Raw genomic sequence first — 23,446 nt, 5'->3', positions numbered from 1 at the left:
TTCCACTCGAAACGTTTTTCATCAGAAAGCAAAAAAAAACCGACGACTGAACGAAATAAAATTCTTAAATTAGTTTGTTGTTGTTGAGAGTTTGGTTCGTTCCAGCAGTGAGCCATCGAAATGCGTGGTTTACATGAGACAAAAGTTTATTTGTGCGGGGTAGAAAATGTGTCCTAAGGTGGATTGAAGAGGACCAGCAAATGACGAAACATTTACTTAAGAAGCGGTTCTCCGACGTCGTATTCCCGGGGCGATCGCGATGCGTCGTTCCATCGCGACCGACGAACGCGAGACTCTGTGAGCGTCTCACCTTCGTCGACTTGTGAACTTTCGAGATGAGAAAAAAAAATCGCTACTAGCAAACTCCCCAAATGCGGACAAAAGACGCCTATCGAAGTGAGTACACACAACAAGCGATGTGAAGTCACTCTTCCCACCCGGGGCTATGCTTTGACAGCGCGATGCAAGAATTCCAAACGCGAATGTATAACGGTGAGTGGTTAACGATTCACTCTCGACCCCCACAACCATCCGTTGAATTGTCACGATTCTGAGTTTTTATTCGATTTTTGTCTTCACATTGCGTGAACCCCTCGCGTACAACACAAATAAACGTCGATTAAATGAACAAACATTCAATCAATAAACATCCATTAATTTAATAAATAAAGCATTTAATAAATAAGCATAGAGGAACATAGATTCGTGCACATGTGATCCGATGCACGGTATCGCCGTGAGCGTGGCAAAACAATGTTCATCGACGAATCGACGCGTCGTTCCACTTCCGACGAACGACCTCGTGACTTTCTTTGAGCACCTTGCAAATTGCAGACTTGTGAGGACCCAGTCTTTCTATAAGTCTGCAGAAGAGAGACAGTGTGTGTGTGAGTGTGGGGAGCGGTAGTGAAACTGGCGACACGGGTTCGATTCTCGCTCCCGGCCAACCACCGGTGACGATTAACTGAACAGGTCCTGGGTCTCCCCTAGGTCGACTCAGCCTCAAATGAGTACCTGGTGCGGTGTGTAGTAAACATCGCCACGAGGGAGACAAAGCCGGCCAGACGTGGTGTTGGCCACCCACCCCCTCGTGTGCCGTGCCGGCCTTCATAGGTCCTTGCATCCAACAGTCTATCAAATTGTGTGTGCTGCATTGTGTGTGTAGATAAACACATCATCGCAGTTAATTTCACCGTCTTAGGGGCCGTCCATAAATGACGTCACGCACCTAGGGGAGGGGGGTCAGACATTTGTGACGATGTGTGACGGGGGGGGTGTGAGAAATGTGACGTCACATCAAAATGCGCAACTTTAAATATAAACAACACGTTCTACTTAATTAAATATAATTGTAATAACAACACTAATTTTGATAAATTTTCATTATTAACTATTTGATTTTTTAAAATTTAATAAGGTCACCTTTCATTTATTCCACAAAGGAGCATTTTTCGTCTGCATCGGAGAATGGAGAAGCATAAATTTAGTTATTCAACATTTTGATTTTAATTACTCTACCAGGTCTTTTCATTCTGTGGAATGAATATGTGATTGTTATAATTGTACTCTCCATTTTGCTTCATTCAACTACAAAGTTTCAAGTATGTTTTTAAAAGCTATAATTACTTTTAATATATGATAATTATAAGAGAATTTTAATATAATATATTCAAGTTAATTTTATGCTAAATGTAAGCTTTCCAACAGTACGTGTTTCTCCTACAACATCAGAGTGCAGCGCCGCATTAAATACGCACTACAATGACGATAGTTTAAAGCGATTTGAAGCATTTTTTATTTTCAAAATGGAAATATGGTTTATGGGGGGGGGGCAGAGCTTTGTGGCGTCATATTTGAGGGGGGGTCTGACTTTTTGTGACGCCGTGTGACGAGGGGGGGGTCAAAAATCCTTCAAAATCGCGTGACGTCATTTATGGACGGCCCCCTTAGATGGCTACGTACGCCGCGAAAGAAATTCAACATACGTACTACGTACAACCACCAGCAGTACTATCAATGGAATATATGCTAAGTTGGCTCCGCTTAATACGTGTAATGCTGTCAACCCATTCGGTTTACCCCGTATTCGCGTACAGGGAAATTGCGTTGTCAGGTCCATACGATGTACAGCCGTTCCAATACGGGCACAAACATTTTTTTTGTCTATTTGTTTGTATTTCTTCCTTGTGATGGGACTTTGTAGGATGAACGTTGAGGTGTATAAGGGCGCGGGGTGACCAGTAATGTCTGAATTGGTCTGTAATAAGGTAGTGCACTGATAAGGGGTTGACAGGTATCACTTGATGTGCAATTCACATGAGTACAGGATAGGTGGTATTAGCCACAACGTATGCTGCACGGGCCCTAATAAGTGCTCGCCAACAGCACTTGGTCAAATAAGCAACGCTGTCAGAGTATGGGATTAATTGTTTCGTCAATTAGTTTGGATCTTTGATTGCAATGTGTTGAATCCGTGGAAGGGTAATGCGGTGTGTGCATCCTTGACGGCAAAAGTGCGGGGCACAGAGAGAGGTCCTCAGGATGTGCAATGTTTATCACGCGATGATGGAATTCACCAGTCAACATCGATCGTCACACATTCATCATCGGACCTCCTCCCCTGGGTCAAGGCCTTCAGTTGCTGGATCAGAGAGCCGCGGGTAGGGGAGTGGTGTGACGAGAGGGCAGACGGCAGGCAGGGGCCAAGTGCATTGAGAATCGTGGTGAGGTTAGTGAAGGTGATCGTGGAGTTGACTTGGAAATGGATTTGGACAGCGGGAGGGAAGTGAGGTTAATGGTCAGGGCCGTCTATAGGTGGCGGGGGGGGGGCAGCTCACAGCACCGTGTGGGGCCGCCAACGCATTCAAACTAAACCGGAAGTATTACATCTGACACCGTGCCGTCAAAACGCGGAGTCCCTCCAAAGTGCAGGGCTCGGGCCGGTCGCCCTGATTCGCCGTAAAGGGACGGCTCTCATAATGGGTGATGTGTGCTCTGGTTTACGAGTGTGGGTGAGCAGGTTTGTGGTGATGTCATGAATTGGGAGACAGTGGAGGGATGTGAGGATTATGGGTGATGTGTGCTCTGGTTGACGAGTGTGGGTGAGCGGTGTTGTGGTGATGTCATGGATTGGGAGACAGCAGTGGAGGGTTTTGAGGATTATGGGTGATGTGTGCTCTGGTTTACAAGTGTGGGTGAGCGGTGTTGTGGTGATGTCATGGATTGGGAGACGGTGGAGGGATGTGAGGATTATGGGTGATCTCTGGTTTACGAGTGTGGGTGAGCGGTGTTGTGGTGATGTCATGGATTGGGAGACAGCAGTGGAGGGATGTGAGGATTATGGGTGATGTGTGCTCTGGTTTACGAGTGTGGTTGAGCAGGTTTGTGGTGATGTTAACCAGAGGTACTCACTTGTTGCGGCCTCAAAGGAGCCTGGGCTTTCCCGAGGGCATCTGTAGCGCAGCAGTGCCCGAGTCAAGGCCCCCCATGATATCCTCCTGGTGTTTTACTGGATCCGACACTTGCGACTCGCCCTGGTGTTTTTGTTAAACATAAAAACAACATCGTACCACTGACATTATGCACTCCCAGATAGGCCTCCGTGCGACTGATGAGATGTGTAAAAATATATATATACTTAATTCTAGATTTGAAGCTTTCGTGACAGCCAAATTTACTGTAAACTTGGCTGTGACGGTCCCACCTGAAGACGGAGACTTGTGTTGCCTCCGAAACGTCGTGATTTAATTGAGTTATTTTTATATTCTTGGTTCTTTCGGTAAAGTCACGTAGAAGGGAAATAATAATATTTTCATAATTGTATTATATATTTATTATTATATTATTTCCCTTCTATGTGACTTTACCGAAAGAACCAAGAATATGAATCCCTGCACTCACGAAAGCTTTAAATCAAAATTTGAGTTTTTTTCCATTTAATATTTTATTGTTATTTTTTACCTATGTGACTTTACCGAAAAAACCTAAGAGTACAATATATATATAATGTTATTTATTCACGTGGAGGGACAGAGTGGTGAAGGGGGCGTATTTGTCCGCACGCTTTTTAAATCCTTTATATTAAGTTCACTTGCTTGCTTAGGACCGTGCAAATTTTCGGTCGTTTTTTAACCCACTTCCCGTGATCCAATCGAGCTGACATTTTCCACACAGACTCGTTGTGCGTGACAATTAATGTTCGTGAAAATTTTTTCCAAAATTTTACACTTTTTAGGACAAAAATATAATATTTAATTACCAATTGCTTAATGGTGGCAGGCAATCATCTGACCCATAGGTGGCAGCCATCTCAAGCCAGAGGACGAGAGGACTCTAGCCGCCACGCATATAAAGGATTTATAGTGAAAAACTTTGTTTTTACGGGTTCATTTTTTGCTGCGTTCTGCACGGCAGCGCTGCTGGTTATTGTGACAAATCCGCTCACGTGCTCCGTCACGGAGAGCGTCACCTGCAGGTGGCGAACTTGAGTTCACGAACGCTGCGGTCACTTAGGCCTGTCAAGAAGCGATGTGCGCGCGTGCGTTGCATCGCCTCTGCTGCTGCCCGTTGTCGACGTCTCTTCTGTCGTGACTGGACCGAGTCTCGTGGCCGTATTCGTGGTAGCAGGATAACAGCGCCCTTGTATCCTGTGTTGTACACAGTGGTGCATCACATACTACTGTAGTAGGGGTTACATCTTGATTTAAAGCTTTCGTGACTGCAGGGATTCATATTATTTCGTTCTTTCGGTAAAGTCACGTAGAAGGGAAATCATATGTTTATTATTTTATTATTTCCCTTCTACGTGACTTTACGGAAAGAACCAAGATTAGGGGTACATCTATTAATGCGGTATAGATGTATGAAGCTCACTGCAGTATACGCTCATGCGGAGTGTGAGAAATTCCACCTCTGTCAAGACGTTTGCACGGCATCGTGGGAGAGTAGGCCAACGACCCCTTTACAAAAAGGTGGTTAAATTTCGATTTAAAGCTTTCGTGACTGCAGGGATTCATCTTCTTGGTTCTTTCGGTAAAGTCACGTAGAATGGAAATAATAAAATAATAAAAATAAAACATAATAAAATAATTCTCACGACGTTTCGGCCACAACGCAAGCAGCCGTCCTCAGGTAGAGAGCAGGTCTGTTTAATTTTTATTATTTTATTATTTCCATTCTACGTGACTTTACCGAAAAAACCAAGAAGAAAAAGGTGGTTCTCTAGAGCTCCTTCGAGTGGTGGGAGCCCTCTATCCGCCAGCAGTGACGTGAGCAAGTAATTGCAGGGCTGCGCCTCTAACCTTTATATAACCGTGCCTCCATGCATCGCGTGCATTTAAATGACGCGCTTCGCCGTCTCATTGAGGCTTAACAAGAGACACACGACAGGACAGACCCCAACCACGGATCATGTAATCATACAAGTGACAGGCATCATGCACGCACACAGCGGCACGAGCCACATCCACGACAGCTCCCGTCTGTCGCATCCACGCACTCCCGGGACATCGTCGCCTTACCTGGGGGAACGGCGAGGATGTGAGTGATGCTGGGTGACGATGGGCGTGAGAAGAGGTGGCAGACAGCCAGCAGAAGTGGTGAAGGGGTGGAGGGCGTTGGAAGAGGTTGCCATCGCTGCCCGCGCTTCCGTCCGCAGAGGCGAGGTGATGGTGGTCGTGATGTTATGATGATGATGCAAGTGATGGTGGTGATTCTGGTGTGATGCTGCAGCGAAGATGAAGGTTGTGATGTAATCATGCGGTGGTGCTGCTGACCGTGATACGATGATGATGCAACGAAGATGAAGGCGGTGACGTAATGATGCGGTGAGTGATGGTTGGGGGGGGGTTGGTGGTCGTGGTGATGGTGATAATGCTGGTGAGGCTGGCGATGCTGGTGATGCTGATGAGCTCACCCTCGCTTGTGATTGGATCCGCTATGCCTCTGACTTCGCTGCAGTGGGAGGAGACGGGAATATTGTGTGGGCTGGGCAATAAACCAACCAATCACGATCCAGTGTCTGCCTCACCAGAGAATCCTCGCCAGATGAGCCGCCCGATCGCTCACCGTATTTGCCGGATTATAAGACGCGCCCCAGATTGGTACCCGGTGCCAATGACGTTACGAAAATGTGGTCTAACACACACACACACACGTGTCCGATTATAATACGCACCCCTATATTTTTGGGGGGGGTTTGAAATACGGTGGATTAGGGGTGGGGGGGGCTGCGTCTTATAATCCGGCGAATACGGGAGTCCTATTTACCCCGCGTAGGACGAGGGTTACTGGGGTCGCAGCGATATGTCGAGACTACGATATATGGCATATTAGCCGCGGTAATCGTTTCGTGCGTTTTTGTTCTTATCGTCATATCGTGCTGATCATTAACGCATGGCTGCTCGGTTTAACTTTTGCTGCTTAATTATTTTAATTTGCTCCAAAAAGAACATTTACGTTCACAAAACTATATATATATGGCATAGCAAATGCCATGACCGCACTGGCAACTGAATGGCTATCATCATTTAAATTCGTGATTTGCGAAACTAGTTTTTTTAGACATGATTCTCGGATTCATATTCTTGGTTCTTTCGGTAAAGTCACGTAGAAGGGAAATAATAAAATAATATTAATATAAAACAATACAAATTATCACGACGTTTCGACTGCAACACAAGCAATCATCATCAGGTGTGAAATCCACGGCAAGAAAATTCAGGTGTGAAAATTCAGGTGTGAAATCCACAGCAAGAAAATTTTCTTGCTGTGGATTTCACACCTGATGATGATAGCTTGTGTTGCAGTTGTAACGTCGTAATAATTTGTATTGTTTTATATTTATATTTATATTATTTTATTATCTCCCTTCTACGTGAATTTACCGAAAGAACCAAGAATATGAATCCCTGCAGTCACGAAAGCTATAAATAAATAAAAATTATTCTCGAAGTTTATGTTTGTTTCCGTTGAACAAAGGACATGCGTGCAGACCCATGTCAGTATCAAGAATCGGAATCTGTATTTATCCTGAAGGAATCCGATGAGCTATGAAGCTCTTTTTCACAGATGTCCACAAAGGGCGCGTCAGAGCGTCATAACAAGCAATATTAAAACACAATAGCAGTGCAAAATCTAGGAAAGGTCAGCAAAATAACTTTTTTTTAAATGTACAAATAAAACGAAACTATTTTCTATCTCATAAAGTAAACTCCACTGAGCCTCCTGGTTACACCAGTTCACAGGGGATTATTGTGTCCGTCGTGCAGGGAGGGGCTGGGTGGGGAGGGAGGGGCTGGGTGGGGAGGGGAAGGTGGGGAGGGGCTGGGTGGGGAGGGTGGGCCTGGGTGGGGAGGGGAGGGTGGGGAGGGGCTGAGTGGGGAGGGTGTGGAGGGGCTGGGTGGGGAAGGTGGGGAGGGGCTGGGTGGGGAGGGTGGGGCTGGGTGGGGGGAGGGAGGGGTGGGGCTGGGTGGGGAGGGGCTGGTCACCCCGTGGTGCCCTCATAAAACTCAACTTTAACCTACTCACGCCGGCTTGTGCCCGCCCTCACAGAGTCACAGTCGGCCATATTTGCGGAATACACCACGCCGCTGTTGACCCTGACCATTGACCGAGCAACCCAACGTTCCTACCAGCTCCCTCCGCAGGAATGTGTTCTTTCATAAGCGACCTGGCCACAAATGACAGCTCAACAAAGTGGCTTATCACATGGAAATTTCCATCAGCAAAATAATCTAAATAAAGTCGCGGGTAATTGCAGTTGAAGAATGTTTAAACAACCCGTATTTATCTTCTTGGTTCTTTCGGTATACCAAACTCAACAATCAAAGCGTCTGCTTGTTTGTTTGATAATCGACATTCTGGTTTGAGTTCGGAGTTGCGTGTAACATACATGCCAACCCCTTATCAGCGCCTACCTTATTACAGACCAGTTCAGACCTTATTGATCACCCCGTGCTCTTATAAATCTCAACGTTCATCCTACACAGTGCCATCACAAGGGAGAAACACAAACAAATAGACAAATTATTAGTTTTTTTGCTCATATTGAAACTTCTGTACGCCTGCATTTCCATGCACAAGAATACGGGTAAACCGTATGGGTTGACAGGTATGATGTACAAATCCGATCTCAGACTCACGCCTACCGGATTACCTGTGCCTTATAAAACGTTGCAGGGGGAAAGTGGGGATTATAATCCGGAGAGCACGGTGTTTTAATTGGGTCTGCCTACAGCTCACTCGGTGGAGAAACAGCGCCCCAACACGTGGCAATACGAGTTCACATCCCAGCTTAGGTCTTCCCAAAGGCATCAGCAGCACTGTAATCAGCAGCAGTAGGTAGCATCGTTGCCATCAACGTCACTATCATTGGGGTTCCCCCGGGTGGCCCCCGGTTTCCTCCCCACACGTAAAAAAACACTCGCGAATTGGCTGAGAGCATGTTAAAAATAGAGGACCGCAGAGCTTGGGAAATGGTTGGTAACGTCGGCTCATCAACGCTCGGTTTACTGCCTTCCATCGTTGCGATTCATCTGTAATTGTGGTGAAAGATGCAGATACGGCATATATAAAACGACCCTGTTTTTTTGCATATTATGAACTCGTCATCATTGCAGGTCAATAAGGGGGGGGGGGGGGGGTAACAATCATCGATGTATCAACTTTAGTGAAATTTAATCAGCCGGTTCCACATCTGATAGATTAGTTGATCGGCTTCGTCGCATGCAACTTAATCGCTTATTACGTGGACCTTTCTTTCCCCGGTCGCGAGCGGTTGCACATTCCGGTTTCTCACGGTCGATAATTATGGACTCGACTTTCAAGCCATCCTCGCAGAGATTCGTAGCGACGTATTCCATTCATCACGTGCTGCACATTAGCCAACAACTACGTACTTGGTCGTTACGATCCTGAATGCGCTGCTCAACTGGCTCGCTCAGATGCGGACAAAGCAGTCCCGGGCGATTTAAGCTGCGCGAATTTCGAGAGAGATTTTTTTTCCACGCGCAACTTGTCGCTAAAGGTTTGGCTTCAAGGTCACGGATACATCCATCGTGGAGGGTTTGGGGTGAGATCGCGTGAATATAAATGCGTCGTTAAACCCGCCACCACCCGACACAGCCAATTCGTTACGTGTACAGCAACACCGGTGTGTTGGAGAGTAATCACACGACATTTACAATTCGAGTACGACGTTTCGCCGGTAATTACAACTAGCATCATCAGGCGACAGTCCGATTTGTGGAGACATCGCGGCTTGCAGCCGCTAGAGGCCGCTATATTCCCCACAATGAAACGAGGACCCTGATTCGCGACAATGTGTCAAGGAAGGGAAGTAAACTCATCGCCTGCTCATAATCATCATCTTCGATTCCACACCCATCTATCGTCACCGTCAACCTTACAACGTTGGTACGAGTGGGACCACATTGCGATGCTGAGTTATTTGTTGGCAAGTCAGCAGTCGCTTTTTTTTTGTATCCCCAGCAATACGAGGACGTTCATAGTCTCGCGCACGTCACCAAACGAATCGAGGTGTATACAGAGGCGCAGCCCTGCAATGCCTCGCTCACGCCACTGCTGGCGATGGGCCGTACACTCGAGAGCGTTCCAGAGAGCCCGCCCAGAGTGGGGGATCATTTGACCGCATCTTCCACACTGAGCCTACCGTCTTGAAAGAGGTGAGAGTATCCACACTTCTTTACCCCCAACACTTGCGAACTGCGTGCAGATCGACTCACTTTGATGTTGCTCATTTATGAAATGCGGTGTTTTTTTTCTGGAAGACTTTGCTGTTTTTTTCCAGGATTTTTTCTGTTGCGCGTAGTCACTTTAAGATGTTTCTTGTTCGTGTTCTTGTTTGTGTTGCGGTTGCACCCGAGTCAAGAGCCGCATGGCTCACAGGGTTATCTCCATCTCCATATATCTATAAAAGGCAAAGTTATGATCATGTGTGTCTGTTCAAAATGTTTAGCGTACTTCCTTGACATGCAACAAACTTGAAATTTGACATGTGGGTACTTTCCAGACTGTACACCATGCAAAAATTATACCTAAAAAATGAAACTGAAAACTGAAAATGTATGCTGATGGGTGGACAAAGACGTGGCGGAGGGGGGGGGTGGTGCGTGCGAGATCGAGGGGTGGATTTTAGAAACTTGCAAATGTAATTCAACTGCCGCGCCGAGAGATAATAAACTCATCGAGTCGAACTTACACACCTGTGAACTGCAGGTCCGCTGCGCTCACCATTGCACCGCGGCAGCCATCCCAAATCCGTGGGATACGCGGTCTTCTCGAGTAGACTGTCGGCTAAATGGTCCAGCAGCACCATCTGCGCGCATTGATATCGTGCGTGTAAGCGGGGATTGGGCGAAATTGCTACCAGATGAGATTTCGGCGCAATTCGTGCTGAGCGCGCAGCGTCGCGCCATCAATTTAAACCCTCGGCAGTGTTTGTGCAACAAATGTGACGCAGCTCCGGCAATTTACTAAACGCCGGCTCCTCTGCGTGAGCCGTGAGCTGCGTAATCCCTTTAGAAAGTGTTCCCATATTTATTTTTTTGTAAATAAAATGAACACATTCAAACCAGGGGGAGGGAGGGTAAAAAAACACCCGTGCATATGCACGCACATCTCTTAACGTTTTTTTTTTTGCAACGTGGCGTTAGTCTTCTGAAGTTTGTTCAATGGACGAGTATTGTAGTGCACACGGGAAACTTGTTTTTGTTTAACCCGCGACACACAGCACTGGAAGGGGGAGGAGCAGAGTTAAGGAAATAATTCACGGAGAAAGATAAACGAACGGGAGAAGGAATAGAGAGAAGCATGGAGTTTGAGAGGGTGAGGAAGTATGGAAAAGGAACGGAGAAACGGGAGCAAAGGGTCAGGAGAGATGAGGATGGGGAGGAAGAGGCTGCATCAGGTCCTCGACGCTGCTGCTGCTGCACGTCTGTTTTCACAGGGGGCGGTAACGGGGGGGGGGGGGGGGGGTTCAGAGTGGGGGGGGGCACACACAAGTCACGTGATATACGGGAGGCTTGACCTGATTTCGATATAGAGATGAGACATGGATCTGAAGCGTGGGTAAATCAAAATGTAAAGTGTTGGAGGTGGTGGGGCGATGAACAAATTGAAAATGTGTTCACAGGAGGATACGAGGTGAACACAATCAGATAAATGACATCTTTAAAACTCAAGAAAAAGTCAGTGGGCTTGCTCAGGACACGCCGCTGCGATGGATGATGGCTTGTGGCCAAGGATAATGACGGAGCTGGCAGCAAAGGTAGAGAGAGAGGAAACGCATTCGGGAAGACGACGTCCACCGTGGAGATGGAGCGAAATAAAGCCACTCGAGTGCAGGCCCCGTGTGGATTGTTACATCACAGGATCGTGAATAATGGGGGTAGGGGGGGGCTTTGTGATACCTTTATCCAGCAGTGGATTGGCCGTGACTCAATAATCACGATGTTACTTCTCGCCACGACGTGTATGTTGAGCACCGTACCGCAGGGGAAGGACAACAAACTCCTAGACGTTATGCGTCAAAGTGGAAAGTGTATTACCTAGATAGGACTTACAGCGACGAAACAATGCGTTGCCTGTAAATATAGGGTGAGCAGACATGTTCTAAAGTGGGTTGTTACGAACAGTATAACGTATAGTTCTAGTGTTATCTCTTCTTCTTCTTGCTTCTTTCGGTAAAGTCACGTAGAAGGGAAATAATGAAATATTAAAAAGAAAACATAATAAAATAAAATTATCACGACGTTTCGGCCACAACACAAGCAGCCGTCCTGTGTGTTGCGTCGTGAGAATTTTTATTTTATTATGTTTTGTTTTTATTATTTTATTATTTCCCTTCTACGTGAGTTTACCGAAAGAACCAAGAATATGAATCCCTGCAGTCACGAAAGCTTTAAATCGAAATTTGTCTCCTCTTGTTTATGTGTTTTCCCAGGGCACTCCTGGTCTGGTATCATACTCTAAGTACCTACATTCAAATGAAATGGATCTGCCATTCAAGAAGAGTGATCTTGCCAATAGCACGTGGTAGACCTCCAGCGTTCATTTTTATGAGCCTGGCTGTTGGTAGAGTTATAATAACCGACACGTTACAAAAGAACAACGTATCCATCACATCGTGGCTTCAATGGGAAACCATATATACATACATACCTGTCATCCCATACATTTTACTCGTATTCTTGTACAGGGAAATTGAGTTTTCAGGGCCATACGGTGTACAGCCGTTTCAATACGGGAATTTTTTTATATATTTGTTTGTGTTTCTCTCCCTTGTGATGGGACTCTATAGGATGAACGTTGAGAAATTTTAAGGGCGCGGGGTGACCAATGAGGTTTGAATTGGTCTGTAATAAGGTAGGGCACTGATTAGGGGTTGACAGATAGATATATAATTTTGACTTAAAACTTTCGTGACTGCAGGAATTCATATGCTTGTTTCTTTCGGTAAAGTCACGTAGATAGAAAAACAATTATATATACAATAAAATAAAAAAATGATCGTGTGTGTGAGTCGATTTGTGTGTGTGTGTGCGTGTAAGTCCATGTGTTTCTATGTGTGTAGGTAGATGTATTTGTGTAAGTCCATGTGTGTGTCTGCCTTTTTCGCCCGGGCAACGATGGGTACTTACCGCTAGTATAAAATAACATTTTAAAATGATTTTCTATCTATACGTGACTTTACCAAAATAACCCAGAATATAGATACATATAAAATGGGTGACGTTTCGACCAATGACCCCTATGTGCTATGAAGGGTCATTACCCCCCAAGATAACAGAGCCATTGCCTGCCACGTTGCCCATGATGTTTCCCTGAGTGTTGAGTGGTTTGTTATTTACGTTTGTGTACCTTTGCCAACGCAGCAGCATCGCTAAACTATTTAATTACTTTTTGATGACACAATCGACACGATGAGATTAAGCTCTATAAATGATCAGTCGTTACACGATTGTTGTTTTATATCAAACTGGACGTTGATGTAACGTATTAAATGATTATACTCGACGTACAACGAATGTGATGGGTGGACAAATGTATAGAGCAACCCACACGGACACTCGCCCCAAAAGTCCTATAGACTTTGGGGGCACGTGCTGTTAGCGAGCCCCTATTGAAGTGGCTAGGATGGCGCGTGAGAGGGGAGAGGGTTAGTGCAGCACCACGCCGGGCCACCATTGTCTCCCCAATACTTTAAACGTCTACACACCGCACCAGATTACTCGTTTCAGGCTCAGTCAACCTGGTTACACACTCTAACACACATACATACAGACACGTGCGTTACGCATACTCTCCACTCTTTCCTTCCCCACGCCCTGTCTGTTCGGGTGAATCCCGGGGGTTTCACTGCTATCTCCTCCTCCCACCATCACCATCACCGCTATGCATTACCCCCCCCCCCCGCCACCCCCCCCCCCCCCCACCACGCTCACGACGCACCAATGGAATTGCCGGCAGCAAGCACCGCGCTCCAACATTCGTAGCAGCAGCAGTTTGCTGCTGACGATGATGCGAGGAGTGGGGCAGGCGTTATAACGCAGAGCGAAAGCGCTGCCTTGGGGACCCAGGACGCACACGAAGCTCCGGAGAGAGATACGCACACAGAGAGTGTGGGAGCGTGCAGGCGACAGATCGCGACGGAGGGAGCGAGAGAGCATGTGGAGAGAGGGAGACGGAGAGAGTTAAAGAGAGAGCTAGGGAACGGCGGGGCGGGGGGGCTACAGAGAGAGAGAGCGCTCCAGAGGGAGCGTCACAGAGCGACAGCTAACAGAGAGAGAGAGCGGAGGAGAGGGGAGCGCAAGGATTCGACCAAGGCAGAGCGAGACAGAGAGACGACACGGGCCGGTGGACGAGGGGGTGGGAGGTAGAAACAGAAGAGGAGGAGGAACACGAGAGTCTGAAGACAGCTAGAACGAGTTGCAGACATAAGGACAGGGATAGAGATCTCTAAAGTTTGTCCAGAGACAAGTTAACGAGCAGTTTTTAAGTCACGCGCGGAACTAGAAACGTTGACGAACGTCAGTCGCCCTTGGCGCTTAGGCGAGTTAGCGAGCGCCTATTGCGGTAACCGTATACCTCGAGACACAAGACACGGGCCGCGAGGCACACAGACAGACGCAAACCTCGAGACAGCGACATCTCGAGACGCATACGCACAGACAACGCACACACCTCGAGACAGACAATCACATCTTGAGACACGGACACAGATTTTGAGACAAACACACACGGACAAAACATATCTCAAGAGGCAGACACAGATCTCAGACACAGACACCTCGAGAAAGACACACCGATCTCGAGACACAGACACACACACACACCGAGGCAGAGACGCACACACACAGAATCCTCGGTGGAGGTGTGTGTGTGCTGGGTGGGTGTGTGTGTGCGCTGGTGGGTGCGTGGGTGGGAGGGGTGGGTGGGCGCACTCGAAACACTTCGCCAAACACCGCATCCACCGCGACAACAGCCAAGCCAAACCAACGAGCGAGCATGGCCCAGCCGAGCGTCGTCTACGACCTGCTCCTCACCACGCTGCGCGTCCTCGCCTCAATGGGCGCAGCGTGCTGGCGCTGGGTACGACCGCCGCGCGCCAAGAGCGTGGCGGGCGAGGTGTGCCTCGTGACGGGCGCCGGCGGGGGCCTCGGCCGCCTCTTCGCCCTCGAGCTGGCGTCTCGAGGCGCCACCCTGGTGCTGTGGGACGTGGACGAAGCCCGCAACGAGGCGACCGCGCGCCGGGTGCGCGCGGCCGGGGCGCGCGCGCACACCTACACGTGCGATGTGAGCGCACGGCACAGCGTGTACGCGGCGGCGGAGAGGGTCCGCGCCGAGGTGGGCGACGTGACGGTGCTCGTGAACAACGCCGGCGTGGTGTCGGGAAGGCCCCTTCTCGAGTGCCCCGACGAGCTGCTCGAGAGGACCATGGCCGTGAATTGCCACGCGCTCTTCTGGGTGAGTTTTGTTTGCTCTGGGACGGGGTTTGATGGGCTTGCGCGGGCTGGGCTTGGGTTCGGATGGGATAGGCTGGTTTAGGGTGGGATAGGCTGGGTTATGATGGGCTAGACTGGTTTAGGATGGGATAGGCTGGGTTAGGATAGGCTAGGATGGGCTAGGATAAGTTAGGATAGGATGGGATAGGCTGTGTTATGATGGGCTAGACTGGTGTAGGATGGGCTAGAGTGGGCAAGTAAGGGATTAGCTGGGATGCGTTAGCATGGGCTAGGAGAGCTGGGTGGGCTAGGATGGGCAAGGCTGGTTCATGGCTGGGTGTCTTCAATAAAAAAAATATAAATCTGTAAATTATCAGAATACCTATCGTGACGTGAAAAGTTAAGTACAGGATATTATGTTGGTGGTTTTACTGCTACTGCATTGGCACAAGCACAATTAATCCCACTGTATTCGAAAAAAGTTTGACTGGCCAGCTGGATTGAGAAAGGGATAGAGCGGACGGACACGTTCAAATTATGTGTGGGCTGCTAGCAGTCACAAACACTCGACGCATTCGAAACTAACACCGCCTTAAATAAACAAATATATAACAGGTGACGCTCCGGGTAATGCCCCTTTATGTGCTATGAAGAAGAGCCATTGCCCGAAACATCCCCTATTACATATGTTTTCTTTGAAGGACACAGTGCTGTTAACAAATGTTTTGTGTTCTTCTTTCAACCACTGTTGGGGTGTGTGTTAGCTTCTCTGCTTTCTGTTCTCACTCTGGTCCCAGTGGGTTTACGGCGATCTTTAGTGTCCAGTTTCATCGCTCTCCTCTTGTACCATCAGACAGCGGCGTTTCTGTTTAATTTTGCACCCAACTTTCAGTGCACTTATTCATTGTAATTCTCGTTGTCTGACTGTTTGTAGTGATTCACATCTCGTTCATCAGATTGCTTTTCTAGAGGCTTGATGCTTGGAATCAGTAGATATTGTTTTGTGTTTAGTTTATTGTCCTTCCCCCGCACCTCCGATTAGCACCGTTGGTTACGAACGGTGCAAAATAAGTTCCAACGTACATTCTCCTGCCTCCAGATCTAGATTTGTATTAAATCATACCCTTCTTGTTTTGACCTGTTAATAGTTGATACCCTCTCTTTCTTTTGCAATGTTTGCTCCGTAACTAGCATCTCAGCGAATTGCACGATCATCTGCTGTGTCAAAGTCACAGAGGACGTAAATCATTCGTCACATATTGGCGTTTCGTGCGTGAGATTAACGCGACTTCAATTAATTTAAAAAAATCCCCCCCTTTGGCCTCCGCCGCTTCCAATTTTCGAAACAAATTTTTACAAAAAAAAACTGGTTCCATTATCTCCGCGCGTCCTGGTGGCTGTGGAGTTCTCTCCTCATCAATCCTCTCACAGATGCAACAGATTCATCAACCGATCCTCTCATCTCTGTTCCTCTCGCCGACCTTTGCTTTGAAGTCCGTTACTGTGGTGGTGGTGGTAGTGCATGTCTGGCGCAAAGCGAGGTTGCTGGGGCGTGCCCTTGTACCACCAAATGTCCCTTGGGTACTGCCTAAGAGACAGCACCACCCAAGTTCACCCTTCTGAGAGGGATGAAAGTGAACAGTGCCACCAATGAGTGTCACCCCACGGAGATGAGCCGGAGAAAGGCCTGCGTTGTTTGCTCTCGTTTAGAAGTTGGGTCATCTCTTCATACATTGGGATACGTTTGCATCGTCGTGGTTTCTTGTTTTTTATTGGGGGGGATATATCTAAATTACCTTTAACTTGTAGTGTATTTAGGGTCTTAATGTGTGTTTGAAAAACTTTGCTCGTGTGTGTGTGTAATTATATTGTTGTGTACGTGTGTGTGTGAATGGGTGTGTATTTTTTTGTATGGAAAGCAGTAGTGTAGCGGTTAGCGCGCTGCGCTACGAACCCGTCTACCCGAGCTCGGTTCCCGCTCACGGCCAACACCCAGTGACGATTATCAGAACCGGTCCTGGGCCTCCCCTAGGTCGACTCAGCCTTAAATTAGTACCTGGCGCGGTGTGTAAAAAATATACTGGGTAGACAGACCCGATCGAGCATGGGTGCCTGGCCACCCACACCCCCTCGCCCTCTGTACCGGCCTTAATAGGCGCTCGCTGAGCAGCATTTGCCACCCAAATAAAACCCACGTGCTCCTGACACGAGCCCTGGTCTCCACCGGTGTGAATGTGGAATTTCACCCACTGGCTCCGCGCCACCAACGGAGACGAGTACCGGCCAAACGCAGGAGAACGCCGCTGCTTGCGTGTGGCGTCGTGTTACGCTCAAACAATTAGGATTATGTAACCCTATAGCGTGTATTAAGGCGATTGCCGTGACCTTTAGAAAGGAGAGGGAGTGGAAGACGTTTAGTCCCCGGCCTCGTCGGCTCGCTGAGCCGCCGTATAATGACAACGATTTGCGGAGGAGGGAAGAGACGGCGGGTTACTGGGGGATTATACACGCCGCGAATTGGAACCGACTCAAACAAGAGGGGACTTTCGGTTTAGCACGTAGGCTTTCGCGACCAATATTATTCATAATCAACGTTTTTGGGTTAAACATTTGTGAATGTTGTGGATTCACTCTTCAACACACCGGTGGGCTAAAGTAGTGAACTTTTTGTCTTTTGTCAACGTGACACTTTTTACTGATTGGCCGTGTCGGGTGGTGTAGGGTTACGACACATTTATAAATAACGCGATCTAACCCAAAAACTTTATTATGGAGAGGGGACTTTCCCGACGGACATACCCGCAGCTAAACTCGGTTCGCTATATTCACAGCACTTGATCACTCTCACAATTTTTCGAGAATTATCCCATTCCCACACTCCCGAGATTCAACCTCGACGCCGTTCGTGCATCGCTGAATATGAACGCGTCTTCATCGTCGTCAGCCATGGTCGATCCACTGCTGGATGAGGGCCTGCGATGTTAACAATCCACCTCTATCGCCTGTATGCGAAGCTGATTTCATCGCTCCATCTCCTCGATGCGCGTTCCATTCCTTGGCTGCTGCTCCGGGGATTATCCTTGATGCAATCGACCATCTTCTCTTGCTACCCATCCTGCCCCAGTTGAACATTGTGTAACATCGCAGTTCGGTTTCACACGTCCCCGATTAGCACGGTCGGCTACGTGCGGTGCGAAAGAAGTTCAACACACAGTCCGTAATTCTAGATTTGAAGCTTTCGTGACTGCAAGGATTCATATTCTTAGGTTTTTTTCGGTAAAGTCACCTACGTCACCTACGTGACTTTACCGAAAAAAACCTAAGAACACAGTCCGTAGGCTTTCGCGACCGATATTACTCGCTATAATGTTTTTGTGGGTCAGGTCGCGTAAGTGTAAATGTGCCGCAATTCTCAACTCCACCCCGACGCAGAGAATCAGTTTGTCACGTGCAACAAAACGTGCCAATTAGTGACAACTTCAGCATCACCGGTTGTGTGTTCGAGAACAAACCCACAAGAATATTTACAAGTTGAGTTGATGGCGTTTCGCTGGTGATTGCTACAACCAGCATCATCAGGCGATAGCCAAAACTGCTTTGCTGCGAATAATTCGTCTGTATACAGTACAGTACTTTGCAGCATGCAAGTCTGTCATTTGATCTCAAAGAGTTTCTTCGCTTGGATTTCTGAGAATCCATTAGCTTGATAAGCAAATAAGCCGCCTTGGTGTGGTTTTATGAAAATCCACACCTGCCGATATTATTCTTGTTGTTGGCGAGATTACTAAAGAACAGGAGCAGCAGATGAGAAGGAGGAACTGGTGATTGGAGGTGTGGGCAGGCGGGGTGGGGGGCATTTTAGATTGCTAATAACAGACCAGTAACTTCAATAATTTCAATATAAACACAGAGACATTTACACACACATGGGTTTCTCGAACTCACTCCGCTCATTCACACGCATACACACACAGAGACAAAGATCACCCTTGTGGCCTGCACGGGCTGTTGGAGCAAATGCTATCAACTAGAGCCTTTTGGGACCATCACGGCACCACGCCCGACTGCCTTTGTCTCTCTCGTGCCGATGTACACACCACACCAGGCACGCGTGTAAAAGACTGCGTTAACACAGGGGAGGCTCAGGACGAGCTCAGACACATGTTTGTCACTGATGTTGACAGTGAGCGGGAATAGAACTCGGGTCGTCAGGTTCGTAGCGCAGCGCGCTTACTGCCATCCTACCAAATACAAAGGCAAAGATGAGCCGTATAGCCTGAACAGACTGTTGGGGCAAGTGCTGTTAGCGAGCACCACCTATGAAGGCCGGCACGGTACACGATGGGATGGGTGGCCAGCACCACGCTCGGCGGCCTTTGTCTCCCTCGCGACGATTTTCACACACCGCACCAAGTACTCATTTGAGGCTTAGTTGACCTAGGGGAGGCCCAGGACTGGTTTAGATACTCGTCACTGGTGTTGGCCGTGAGCGAGAATCGAACCCGGGTCGCCAAGTTCGTAGCGCGCTAACTCAAAGACAAACAAATACAAAGATCCCCAGTGTAGTCTTAACAGACTTTTGGGACAAGTGCTATTAGCAAGTAGCACCTATGAAGGTGTGAGAGCATGTGTGTTGAGATTGTGTACGGTAGTGCATGTGTGAGATTGTGTTCGAGTGTGAGAGAAGAGTGTGAGTGTATGTGAAAGGATTTCTCTTTGTTTTATTTTCACACTCACAGACATCCTCTCACATACATACACTCACACTTGCCTCCCTCACACACACACACTCTCAGAGGCAAAGATCCCCCATATAGCCATTACCAGACTGTTGGGGCAAGTGCTGTTAGCGAGCACCACCTATGAAGACCGGCATGGCACACGAGGGGGTGGGTGGCCAGCACCACGCTCGGCCGCTTTTGTCTCCCCAGTGGCGATGTTTAACTGCACACCGCACCAGGTACTGTTTTAAGGCTGAGTCGACCTAGGGGAGTCCCAGGACCGGTTCAGATAATCGTCACCGGTGTTGGCCGTGAGTGGGAATCAAACCCGGGTCACCAGGTTCGTAGTGCAGCGCGCTAACCGCCGCACCACAGTTCTCTCTCTCTCAATCACACACGCACACTATCTGTCCTCACTCACTGTCACTCACACACTCTCTCACAAAGAACGGGAGATCGCGCGTATCGCATTAACATGACTGTTGGGGCAAGTGCTGTTAGCGAGCACCTCTGAAGGGGTTGCCAACTCTCACGCACGCACGCACACAGAGACACCTTTTAAAGAGTCTGCTCACTCCGCGGCCCCCCTCATTAACAGCACAACGGTCTTAAAGGGGCGACGGGGTGTGAACGAGGTTCATTAGCGCGGAGGTGATAACAAGGAAGGCGAAAGCAACCCACCACCCCCCACAACGCTGTTCGTAGCGCGCCCTCCACCCCCCACCCCCACCCGGCTGGATTTCCTTGGTCTGCTGCTGGTCGTAGTAACAATAGAAATCATAATTCGCGAGTCATAATAATGTGAACGTGTTACAGCTGCGCCGCCGCCGCCTTAGCATTCGCTCGCTATCGTAGACACAGAGAGATAGAGAGAGGACGACTCAGGGAGACGCGGGGAAGAGCCGCAGCCGAGTGGGAAGGGCAGCAGCAGCAGCGCTACCAACGATTGCCCAAGCTCTGCGATCCTCGACATATTGCCGTGTCTACCGGCTAGCCAGTGAGTGGGGATTCATCGTTGAGTTGGTGCTCAGTCCGCTGGTTGCACCATTAGCTTCCCCCGGGGTGCAGGGTAGGGGGGGTAGGCTCTCACGTTGGGGGGCTGGGGGGGGGGGCACGTGAGGCTTTGGGGCAGTCTGTGGAAGCGGAGGTTCGAGGGGGGTGTTGTTGAGTTGGAGGAAAGCGAGACGACGGGTGGAGGAAGAGATGGGACCTTGCACAGAGAGAATATCGTGACCAAGATCCCAACTCGCCACACATCGCCATCGCTGCCTCGGCTCACCGTCGTTGCGAAATCAGAACATCCAAATGAACTTAGCCTATCTCTCTCTTCATTACATTCCAAACATCCTGCACGCGTGGATTTGCATTGAATGGCTTAGCAGCTTCTCTACTTTTCGATTTAAAGCTTTCGTGACTGCAGGGATTCATCTTTTTGGTTCTTTCGGTAAAGTCACGTAGAATGGAAATAATAAAATAATTTAAATAAAACATTATTAAATCATTCTCACGACGTTTCGGCCACAACGCAAGCAGCCGTCCTCAGGTGAAGAACAGGTCTGACTCTGTCTCCTTGACAGACCTGTTCTTCACCTGAGGACGGCTGCTTGCGTTGTGGCCGAAACGTCGTGAGAATTATTTTATTATGTTTTATTTTATTATTTTATTATTTCCATTCTACGTGACTTTACGGAAAGAACAAAGAAGAGGAGCTTCTCTATTATTTGCTTTGACAAAGTCCAGCTTTCTGGCCTGGTCAAAACCCGACAGTTCCTACAGCCTCAGTGTTCGAATGCTGACCTACGTGACTTTACCGAAGGAACCAAAAAGTATGGATCCCTGCAGTCACGAAAGCTTCAAATCTAGATTTTCTCTCCACTCTTGCGACGTAATTCACGCAGCCCAGCCAGAAGCGTAGCTAGGGGGGGGCAGGGGGGTACATGTGTCCCCGGGCGCCAAGGTAAAGGGGCGCCAAAATGAGGCTTACAACGTCACATTATAACTTATTGCGGCGGGCGCGGCAGCCTGAAACTACTGCACAAATCTACACCTCAACCTAAAAGTTTATATATCCCGCCACACACAGCCTACATGTCATGTAATTACATTTTGGTATGTGATTAAACGGGGGGGAGGGGGGCGCCAATTTTATAGTTCGTCCCCGGGCGCAAAATATCCTAGCTCCGCCAATGAGCCCAGCGGATCCCCCATTCCGTGGGAAAAGCCCTTTCGTGGTGGGTGAGTGATGCAGTCTGCAGCATGGATACCGTGCAGGATAATTTTCGAATGCGAATGGCGAATGTACGCGTGCATGTTCAGTTGAACTTCTTTCGCACCGCACGTGGCCAAACGCGCTAATCGGAGGCGAAGAATGTCGGCGTCGCGTTCCGGCGACAAAACGCGCGCGTACCGCGCGACACGGCACGTGGACATGTGGTCTCCGTTGTGTATTGTGGTCTTAGGAGCCTGGGGTGGGAGCGGCGGGGAATGGTGACTGTGATTAGGGGAAGAAAAAACCCAGTGGTCTTGATTGGGGAGACCGCCTTATCACGATTCCATCACCATCAACCCCACCCACACACACACACCCACGCCCTCTTGCTAACGCACAAATGCGTCTCTTCTTGAGACTCGGTTCAAGCAGTTACCGCCGCCAGCCACCGCCAGCCACCTAAATACACAAAGACGACAACCTCCTTCCTTGCACGTCTCTCACATTGACGCGGGGCGGTGGGGTGTGGCACGGGGCAGCCCGTCGAAGGGCAGCCCACCTCGTTGCGCTGGCGTCGAGTCGGGGATGAACGAACGCTCGCACGGACTCGAGAAGAGGCGCGCGTGTGTCGTGGTAGATGCGGTAGTTGGGTTAGATCGCGTAAATATAAATGTGTCGTGAAACCCGCCACCACCCGACACGGCCAATGAGTAAGGTTGGTCACGTAAACAGAACGTGACATATTGGCTGTGTCGGGTGGTGGCGGGTTTAGCGACACATTATATATTTACGCGATTAAGCCCCAAAACCTGTGTTATGGATAATTTTGGCCGCGAAAGCATTCGTGTTAAACGGATGTGTGTGTGTTGAACTTCTTTCGCGCCGTACCCAGCAAACCGTGATAATCGGAGGTACGGTGGGAAGGAGAACAAACGGAACACAAAAAGCAAACTAAATTTGTTTTAAGTTATTCTTTTTAAACTATTTATTTGGCGATGCCTCTGGTGCGTTTGTCGTGGTGCACAAATAACAATAACCTCACACGTCCATCAATAACACTGTGCTTCCTTAAAATATAAATATATAATGTTCGACGTTTCGGGGTAACGGCCCAGCTTTGTCGCACATAGCGAGCGAGTGGTGCTGGCCGACGGAGTGGCATGGCCCTTTGTGCGCAATGAATAAGGACCATTGCCCGAAACGTCACCCTTTTTATTTGAAGGCCACGATGTTACGTGACGAACGCGTTGACTTTTGTTTATGTTCAAGTATTTTTTTTTAGGTGGCCAAAATCAGTGGGGCCCTTTTTTGGTCGGTAACGCTTTCGCGGCCGCTTTCTGCGTTTGGGTTTAAAAACAAATTCTCGGCACACGAACGGCGCTCGGATCGGGTGGCGTGCTCGTCTCAGGCACGTCGCGCTCTGTGCAGCACGAACCTTAAACAGGTCGGCGCTCGCTAAACGCGAAGCAGCGATGTGCCTCAGTGCATCGTGGAATTAAGTTGGAGTGCACTCGCTTAGTCGCCTTGTAAGTTCCGAGTCCGGACGACCGCGA

At 48.6% G+C, this 23,446-nt stretch overlaps 1 protein-coding gene and 1 long non-coding RNA gene across 3 annotated transcripts in view; one reads left to right on the top strand and one right to left on the bottom strand.

Moving 5' to 3' along the window:
- Positions 1-160: 160 nt before the first annotated feature.
- Positions 161-5,913, bottom strand: LOC133353341 (uncharacterized). 2 transcript variants are annotated; one of them, XR_009756366.1, is made up of 4 exons: positions 5,520-5,911; positions 4,469-4,646; positions 3,412-3,533; positions 161-863 (listed from the first exon to the last, which is right to left on the bottom strand). It is a non-coding gene; the product is annotated as an uncharacterized LOC133353341 (long non-coding RNA). The 2 variants fall into 2 exon arrangements; XR_009756367.1 differs by lacking the exon at positions 161-863 and adding an exon at positions 876-1,228 and having other exon boundaries at positions 5,520-5,913.
- An 8,554-nt stretch (positions 5,914-14,467) lies between these two features.
- Positions 14,468-23,446, top strand: part of LOC133353275 (retinol dehydrogenase 10-like) — a 35,124-nt gene continuing 26,145 nt past the window's right edge. Inside the window, exon 1 of the mRNA XM_061569384.1 lies at positions 14,468-14,985. Coding sequence (XP_061425368.1) covers positions 14,527-14,985 — 459 coding nt within the window. The 5' untranslated portion in view covers positions 14,468-14,526. The remainder of the gene's footprint in view (positions 14,986-23,446) is intronic.

The sequence above is a fragment of the Lethenteron reissneri genome, chromosome 43 (genome assembly GCF_015708825.2).
Source record: "Lethenteron reissneri isolate LAM-NWPU_2019-01 chromosome 43, ASM1570882v1, whole genome shotgun sequence".
NCBI lineage: Eukaryota > Metazoa > Chordata > Hyperoartia > Petromyzontiformes > Petromyzontidae > Lethenteron > Lethenteron reissneri.
Note: the sequence above shows the minus strand (reverse complement) of the source record. Positions and strands in the feature narration are given on the sequence as shown.